The 9347-nt window shown below is 42.6% G+C and overlaps 1 protein-coding gene across 1 annotated transcript; it reads right to left on the bottom strand.

Annotated features, from left to right (window-relative positions):
• Window positions 1–216: 216 nt before the first annotated feature.
• LOC136581800 (vomeronasal type-2 receptor 26-like) lies at window positions 217–8800 on the bottom strand. The gene is made up of 3 exons (XM_066582423.1): window positions 8585–8800; window positions 1336–1459; window positions 217–1136 (listed from the first exon to the last, which is right to left on the bottom strand). Exons 1-3 carry the CDS (start codon window positions 8798–8800, stop codon window positions 217–219), a joined length of 1260 nt encoding a protein of 419 aa, XP_066438520.1.
• Window positions 8801–9347: the final 547 nt, after the last annotated feature.

Below are 9347 nucleotides of genomic sequence, written 5' to 3'. Positions count from 1 at the left end.
AAAGAGTCCAATGTTAGAGGTCAGGATGGCAATTTTGCTTTTAGTACTCAGATTTAGGCTCTAGTATATGTTTTCTTGTATTCAGTTCAGGCCTGAACAGAATTATATAACATTTAGGGAGAAATATACATCCCAATATTCCAGCATTAGAGGTCAGGATGGTAAATATCTCCACGGCCACCATGTATTTGCCTTTAGTGCCTAAATAAGCCGGGATCACTGATGTAACATCGTATTGTTAAGCCCTAGTATATGTTTTCTTGTATTTAGTTCAGGTCTGAACAGAATTATATAACATTTTTGGAGGAATATACATCCCAGAAGTCCAGCATTAGAAGTCAGGATGGCAAATATCTCCACGGCCACCATGTATTTGCCTTTGGTGCTGAGATAAGCCGGGATCATGGCTATCCAGACGCTGCAGAACACCAGCATGCTGAAGGTAATATGCTTGGCTTCATTAAAACTGTCCGGTAATGTCCTGACTAAGAAAGCTGTAATAAAACTAATAGCTGCCAGACTTCCCATATAACCCAGGACAGAGTAGAAGAAAAGATCTGACCCTTCATTACACTGAACTATGATCTTCTCCTTATAAGAGTGCATGTCCAGCTCCTGGAAAGGGGGAGAGAAGGTCACCCAACTCATACAGAGGACAACCTGGACAGAGGAGCAGATCAGGAGCACATAATTAGGGAGCTTTACTCCAGTCCATCTTCTCCACACACTTCCAGGCTTGGTGGCTTTGAACGCGATGCAAACCATTAGGGTCTTGGCCAGCAATGAAGAGACAGATACTGAGAGTAATATTCCAGCAGAGATCTGACGTAACATGCAGGCTCCATCTACAGGACGGCCAAGGAACAAGAAGACACAGAGGAAGCTCAGCATGATGGAGACCAAGAGGACAAAGCTCAGGTTTTTGTTATTTGCCCTCACAATCGGGGTGTTATGTTTGGAGACAAAAATGATAAGAATCAGAACCGTCAGAATACAGAAGAAAGTGGATAAACAGGACAAAACTACTGAAATGATGTCCATAGTATAAGATAAATATTCCATCTTCTTCAGGACGCAGAATGTTCTGTTCTCATTTGACCACGTGTCTTCTGGACATTTCATACAATTTTCACTATCTGCAAGACAAAGTGTATGTGAGAGCAGCACTATCAATGTAATACACTTACCTCATATAAGAGAAGACCTGTCCCTGTAATATGCTGCCCTTAAATAAGAGAGGACCTGTCCCTGTAATACGCTTCCCTTGTATAGGAAAGAATATTCAGGTGACAGAGCCTTTATTACCTCAATAGACGGATTGTAGATGGAATCTACCTGATATATTAGACATTTCTCCTTCTGAGCATGGGGCACAGTCATAACAGCACAAGTAGATACTAGAAGATGTCACCTTCCTGTGTCCAGGTGAGCAGCTGGTGGAGCATTGGGACCGGAGGACCTGCAGGAAGCAGACGAGATGTGCGCGATTAGATCTCAGTGTGCCGCATGTGGTTAATGGCAGATTAATGATTGCAATGTATAATAAAATACAAGTCCCTGCAGGTTGTGTGTTATCAGCTGCAGCACTTCCAGAACCTCCTTATGTCTGTAATTCTGGTAATAGATGGAAAGTTCTATCCATGATACAATTAGTGTTCCAGGTACTGATTACATGTAATTGCACGTTGATGTTAGGCTCACTGTATGTATTGTGTATTTGCATTGCTTTGTCTCAGAATAGTAAAATAAAAACTATAATTAAAGAAGAATCACTGGGACAGAGGAATCAAATTTATATTCCAAAATCTTCACTGGTTAGATTTCTAAAACTTAACTTTTAATTCTGATTAACTAAAATATGTACAGGCTCAAGACAAACACATTAGAAAATACATAAATATAGAGCAAATACCACCCGAATCCTAATTCTAAAGCTAGTAATTTAATATGAAAGGCTGAAAGTCTTAGTTGTAGGATTATTAATACAGAACAGTACTAGAAAAGAAAAAGAGTGAAAGAAATTGGCCTATGTATTGCTGCAGTCCAATCTGACAATTGGGGCAATTTTCCATTGGTCAGGACTGATCATCATCATTAAATGTAAACATTACACTGGTCTATATTTTGCTGATTACAAGATAACATGTGATCTTTATGTATTTTGGTGTGGTGAATCCAAAAATCACAAAGTATACCAAAGATGCAGAATCACCAAAGATACCAAAGATGACAAATCTTGGATCTATGGGTGAGGAACAAGGAGAACGCTTTCACCAAGATATCAAAACCATGGAACATAGATATCAAGGCAGATCGAACACAAACATGATGGCCGACTACTGCTGGTGTTCACAGTGTGACAATCCTGGACATAACTAGTCCAGAGTATCCAAAGAGAGAAAATTTCTCCCTAACAATTAAAATATACACATTTATTGTTCTCTTTGTTAGATGATAGACTTGTGTTTTGCTTGAAATAAATATATTACGTGCTATCATTTCTGCAGAGCTTCTTATTATCCCTGCTATTTGACTTTATAACCTCTAATCAAACATTTGCTATTTGTGAAAAAAATTTTTGTATTGCATATTTTTGGACTTCGTATATGGAATCCGCACCTTTCATTTGGGTAAAATCAGCAAAAATGCTTAGGTCAGCTGAATTTTTTTTTTCTTATGTAGACCAGTGTTATTATTAACCTCCTAACGACACAGGACATGCAGACCTTTTTTCTCAGCACCACATAAATCATATTCACCCATTGACTGGACCTCAGTCTCTACCCAGCTTCTCCTTGCTCTTGTACAGGCGAGACATATCCCTTGTGCCTGGTCAGACAGTGACATTGTTTTTTCTCATTTCTAAGGGATTATTTACATGAGCATATATAGGCTGGCCGTTTACAATTCCCCACATATACGCTAACATGAACCTACCCCCACCTGGGACTAAATTCCGATTTATGCAGTGCTGGGAAATTCAATGTCATTCAATAGCTGAGAGCTGCCTCTGATTGGTCCCTGCGCTCAGCCAATCAGAGCAGCACTCACTCACCCATTCATGAATTCATGAATGGGTGAGTGAGAGCTGCCTCTGATTGGTGAGGGCTGTGACCAATCAGAAGCAGCCCATTCAGCAGGCGGGGATTTTAAATCGGAAAAAACAAGTGCTTAGACAGTGACGTCGATGGATGAATAGAAGAGTTGTGATTTTTATATGTTGGAAGGAAAAACCTAGAATAAATAAAAAGGATGGAAGGGCTGTGTCCGTAAGGGGTTAATGACTACTGCAATCTTAGATTTAATTATTCCCGCTTCATGACAAGTTTCTTTGGTACTTAGTAGCACCTGTTCTTGCTTAAGGGAGGATTCACACAAGCGTGTGCGTACATAGGTGCACACAAAAACACGGGTCTATTACAACTATTGGTTCCCTATGCTGTGTTCACATGTCCATGTTTTACAGGCGTGCAAACACACATAACTGCAAAACATAGGACATGTGTGCACCATAGGTCCCTGGTGCGTGTCAATATTCCCCAGTGGGGTGTCCCCATGTCACTGAACACTGTGACAGCACTGTCACAGTGTTCAGTGACAAGGGGACTCCCCGCGGGGAGTAAAGAAACCCCTGCTACAGCTGTCACAGCTTTTTAACCCCTTCCCACTCCAAGGCGTAAGTTTAGGTCCTGGCAGCAGGGTACTTCCCACAACAGGGTGTAAACTTATGTCCTGGGGATAGTGCGAGATCACTTATGATCTCGCACTATCCCACAGCGGGAACCGGCTGTCAGTCATAGCTGGCCTCCCGCTGCAACAGCCGGGGTGCATCGGAGATGCCCCCCCCCCCCGCTGTTAACCCCTTCCCTGCCACGATCTATGTAGATCACGGCATGGGAGGGGTTCACAGAGTGAGCAATGTAATCGCAGAGAGCCTGGCTGGTTGCTATGGCAACAGGATGCAAGACACTGGCGTCCTGTATTGCCATAGCCTGTGATTGCTGTATACGCAATAAGGCTTATCACAGCAATCATCAGTGCTATACTGTAAGTGCCCCGAGGGACACAAATATTAGCATAAAAAAAGGTTAAAAAAATTAAAACCCCACATATTTGGTATTGTCACATCTGTAATGACACATATAATAAGCTGCACATGCTTTTGACTGGGCAGTGGAAAAAAGCGTTAAAAAAACCACAAAAAAACTGAGGCAAAATGCTAATTTTTAGCATTTTGCCTCCCTAAAAAACGCAATAAAAGTGATCAAAAAAGCCATATATACCCCAAAATGGTAACAATAAAAACTACAGCTTGTCGCGCAAAAAACAAGCCCTCACAGAGCTCGGTACATAGAAAAATAAAAAAGTTACAGGACTTTGAATGCAGCGATTTAGAACAAAAAAGGATTTCCAAAAAAAGGGGTTTTATTGCAGAAAAGTGGAAAAACTTTAAAAAAAAAGTAAGAATTTTGGTATCATTGTAACTGTACCATCCCGCAGAAAAAATGGATTGTGTAATTTATGCTGCATGATTAACACTGTAAAAAAAAAATCTATGGCAGAATTGATGCGTTTTCTCACCCTGCTATCATAAAAAATAATAAAAGTTTTACAATATAGTCAATGTACCCAAAAATGTCGCCAATTAAAAACTTCACCACTCAAAAAACAAGCCATTATTTGGCCGCGTCGATAGAAACATAAAAAAGTTATGACTTTTGAAAAGTGGAGAAGAAAATCTGCCAAAAATCGTTGCGTCCTTAAGCCCAAAATAGGCCATGTCCTTAAGGGGTTCAAATCCCCGCCTGCTGAAAGGACCGTATCTGATTGGCTGAGCATTCAGCCAATCACAGGCAATCCTCAGCCATTCATTGAATGACAGCTGAGCACTGCCTATGATTGGTCGCAGTGCTAAGTCAATCACAGGCAGCACTTGGCCATTCATTTAAATCCCCGCCTGCTGCAAGAGACTCAGAGCAGTGCAGGGGGAAGACAGGCTGGACGCGCCTGAGCCCCGGCAGCTGTGTTGAGGTGAGTATAGATATTTTTTTATTTTTAACACATTCTAGGGATGATTTTCAGAGAAGGACTTACATTTAAAGCCCTTCCCTGATAATCCATGCAGGGCTTGCCGGCAACCCATTGCTTTCAATGGGGCTGCAGAAGTGCCGATTCCATTGAAAGCAACGGGAGAATATTGCGATCCTCAGCTAGGGAAGTCGGTCCAGCCAACCCACCGGACTGCTCGGCTGCATTTACATAAGGCACAGGAGTTTTTAAGGCCTCGTTCAGGCTGCGTTCAGATGAGCGATTTATTTTTTGTGCGCGCCTCTGTGCGCAAAAAATCACGTTTATTAGAATTATTGGTTCCCTATGAAGTGTTCACATGCCTGTCTTTTAGAGGTGCAAAATACTCACACCTGAAAAAGATAGGACATGTGTGCCTGTAAGGTCCGTGCTGTGCATAAAGTTACAGAGATGACAGGGGATAAGGGGACTCCCAGAGGGTTCTGCCCAGCTCTGGCGTATCTTCTCCCTTGCTCCCTGGCACTCTTCTGAAGCATTTTTTCCTGGCCAGGGATTTAAAAATCCACGCCTCCTGAAAGTGCAGGGTCCCATTGGCTGAGCACTGTGATCAATCACAGGCAGCGCTCAGCCATTCATTGAAATATAATGAATGGCTGAGCACTGCCTCTGATTGGCTGAGCACTGTGACCTTTCCCAGGCAGCACTCAGCTGTCATTCAATGAATGGCTAAGAGCTTTGATTGGCTGAGGGCTCAGCCCATCAGACCAGCACTTTTTGGAGGTGGGGATTTTTAAATCCCCGACCAGCAGAAAGTGTTTCAGAGCAGTGCTGGGGACCAAGCGACAAGACGTGCCAAAACCCCAACACCGGCAGAAGGTGATGTATATATTTGTTTTATTTTTTTACACCAGCTATTGATGATTTTCAGGGAGGAGCTTATATTGCAAGCCCTTCCCCGAAAATCACTGCTTGGGTTGCATGCATCCCATTGTTTTCAATGGGGCAGGCTGCAGTAGCGCCAATTTTAAAAATAGGTGCGCAAAAAAAAAAACGCTCGTCTGACTGGGCCCTTAAATAGTTCTTGTTTTATTATTTATTCTAAACAGCTGAAAGTTTGTCAATTTGGAAAAAATAATTTATAACGGAATGAAAAATTTTGATTGCAGCTATATGTCATTAATTATGTGTTGCTGTATTGGCTAAACATGGCCGCATTGGAAACACCACTGTATACAAAGTGGTGGGAAGGGTGGAAACAGCTGAGTGCAGCTGGGCTATGCTGCTTCTGTACTTCCTGACAACCCCTGGTCTCTGTATTTAGCCTAGCTCAGTGGTTAGTATAGTTGTCTTGAACTGGGTTTCTAGGTTCAAATCTAACGGCAGATGACATCGACATGGAGTTTATATGTTCTTTCTGTTTATGTAGGCTTCCACGCACACTCCAAAAATCATGCTAAGGCCTTAGTCAGATGGGCGTTTTTAGCCGCGATTTGCGCATGCGCATGCGTCCGGCGATTTTATAAAACCATTGCTTTTGCAATGGTATCGGACACATGAGCGCTTTTTATGCGCTCGTCCGATAAATTATAGAACAGAAATCGCAGATCGCACCTATCTGCGATCTGCGATTCCTGTTCTCTTCTCTATATGCGCTCAATGGGGCCGGCGGCAGCAGCGCCGACCCCATTGAGAACATATAGAAGACAAATCATTCTTCTCTGCCACAGCTGTAACAGCTGTGACAGAGAAGAACGATGTTTGCCCATTGAATTCAATGGAGCGGCAATACAGCCGCTCCATTGAAAGCAATGGGCTGCCAGCGTGCACGGGGTGAATTGTCGGGAAGGGCTTAAATATATAAGCTCTTCCCTGCAATTAATCCTAAAATGTGTTAAAATAAAAAAAAATTGTATACTCACCTTTCCGCTGCAGCCGGAGTCCAGCCGCGGCCGCTGTCAGTTCTCCTGAACTGCTTCTCGGCACTATTCAGCCGGCGGGGCTTTAAAATCCCCGCCTGCTGAATGATTTGCCTCTGATTGGTCACAGCCCTGACCAATCAGAGGCAGGTTTCACTCACACACCCATTCATGAATTCATGAATGGGTGAGTGACTGCTGCCTCTCAGCGCTGAGCCAATCAGGGGCAGGTCTGACTCACATCCATTCATGAATTCATGAATGGGTGTGAGTGAGACATGCCTCTGATTGGCTCAGCGCTGAGCCAATCAGGGGGCAGGTCTGACTCACACCCCCTTCACACCCACTGCAGGACAGCCGCGCGGAGCTCCAGCTGCCGGGAGAAGGTGAGTACATAGATATTTTTTATTTTTACACATTTTAGGATAAATTGCAGGGAAGGGCTTATATATTTAAGCCCTTCCCGACAATTCATTCCGGGCTCGCCCGCAGCGCATTGCTTTAAATGGAGCCGGCTCTATTGCCGTCTCCATTGAATGCAATGCGCTGGACAGCTCCGGCCCGTTTCTAATGAAACGCGGCTAGGAGCAGATTTTCGGGCAATTTGCAGGCGACTTGCGCGCACCGGTCACGCGATTTGCGGATGCGCATCCGTCATGCGATCCGCAAATCGCGTGAAAAAACGCCCGTGTGACTAAGGCCTTATACATGAATTTTAGAATTGTGAGTCCCAGTAGGGACAGATTGGGGGAAAGTAATGTAAAGCTCTGTGGAATATGCATGCACTATATGGGGGGTCCAGACATGGCTGAATTTCCATCTGGTCCCTCTGCATAGAACATCTGAAGCATCTACAGTAGAAGCAAAGTGGATGAGATTTTGAGAACCTCATCCACAGGCTGCAAAAATAATCTGCACAAAACTTGTGCAAAAATTGACATGCGGTACGTAATTCAGTTCTACAGCATGTAGATTTCATTGCTGTTTCCCTTGCAGAATTCACCTCTTCTCAATGATGGGGTGAATTTTGCACAAAAATACGTGATAAAACCCACTTCAAAACCCAAACCAAATGGTGCGGGATTGGAGGCAGGCTTTCCGCTGAAAATCAGCTCCCACGTGGATCCGGCCTATAATTAAAGTTTGTTATTTGCAAAGATTGCAATAAGACAAAAAGGAAATATAAAATGCTCTACGTTTTGTAGTGTTTTTTTCTTCACTTTTCCTGCATTTTTGGGTCTGTGGCTTTTAGTTTTTAAAACACAGCTTTCTCTTGGTGTGGTAATTTTTTCATGCACTTTCCCATAGACTTCTGTATAGGATTGGGAAATCGTATGTAAAAATGTTGGAAGTTGTCCTAAAAGGGTTTCATCACCACAGAAAATGACAGCCTATTGTTAAGCTTTCAACACCTTCTGATCAATAGGGGTCTGACTATGGAGGCACCACAATCTTCAGAATGCTCTATTTAAGCCCTGTTGCCTCTACACAGCGATGCTCCAGGCCACCCCTGTGCAAGAAGCACCATTGACAACCCCTTTGAGCAGGTGAAATGCTGAAAAGATCTCTGATCCTTTGTTCTCAGGATTGAAGTGGATCCCAGATTATGGACCTGCACTCAATAATATTCAAGAACTCACTTCTTTTGCGTTATTTTTCCATACTATGTCTTGTGTGTTGACCGAAAGATCCAAGCCGTCCATAGAGCTCTGCCTGTGCCATCCCACCGTGATCATAGTCAAGTTGCTAAAGTTCATTATATCCCATAAAATGGCATTATGAATGACATAAGTACATTTTTTATCTCCTTTGTTGGTAAAGCACTTAAATTCTGACCCAGATTCATCTGTGCACATCATTGCTTCTAAATAATGGTGCACCTTCCATAAAGTGATGAAGATGATGTCACATATGGTTAATATAATGCAAAAAAAGGGATAAAAGTAACATGATAAGAGATAAGACATCAGTTTTATGGTAATACATCATTTCATGAGGGTAGGCAATCAATAGTTTACAACTAGACAATTAGAGCTTCTAGACCCAAATGTAAAGGTAGTTACATGCAGTAGATCCAATGAAGCTTTGTTACTGTGCAAACTCAGTAATCCTACCTTAGAATACATTCATACGCAGTGGATTATGGTGCACATCCACAGCAAAATGCGATGCATATTTTGCGCTGCGGATTTTGATGTGGATTATAGAGCAGTTTATTGAATAACTGTCAAGAATCGCTATCCTCTTTCTCATTTTCCAGAGTTACTTAAGACAGTAAGGTCAGCAAAGATTTATAGTGGCTAATTTGGATGATATTATCTGAAAACCATGAGGACCAACCATTGTAAGCAAGTCGGCATGCTTGTGAGCCATTTGTAAAAAAAACAATTGTACATTAGGTTG

Source organism: Eleutherodactylus coqui, chromosome 11 (assembly GCF_035609145.1).
Source record: "Eleutherodactylus coqui strain aEleCoq1 chromosome 11, aEleCoq1.hap1, whole genome shotgun sequence".
Taxonomy (NCBI): domain Eukaryota; kingdom Metazoa; phylum Chordata; class Amphibia; order Anura; family Eleutherodactylidae; genus Eleutherodactylus; species Eleutherodactylus coqui.
This window is presented reverse-complemented; position numbering and strand designations above follow the sequence as displayed.

What these genes read in the sequence shown, in the direction of transcription:
- LOC136581800 (XM_066582423.1), bottom strand. Translation starts at nt 8,800, where the DNA reads ATGTGCACAGATGAATCTGGGTCAGAATTTAAGTGCTTTACCAACAAA. An exon ending in GGAAAAATAACGCAAAAGAA is followed by an intron (nt 1,460 to 8,584) that starts GTGAGTTCTTGA and finishes TGCTTCCTGCAG; the next exon opens with GTCCTCCGGTCCCAATGCTC. An exon ending in AGAAATGTCTAATATATCAG is followed by an intron (nt 1,137 to 1,335) that starts GTAGATTCCATC and finishes TTTGTCTTGCAG; the next exon opens with ATAGTGAAAATTGTATGAAA.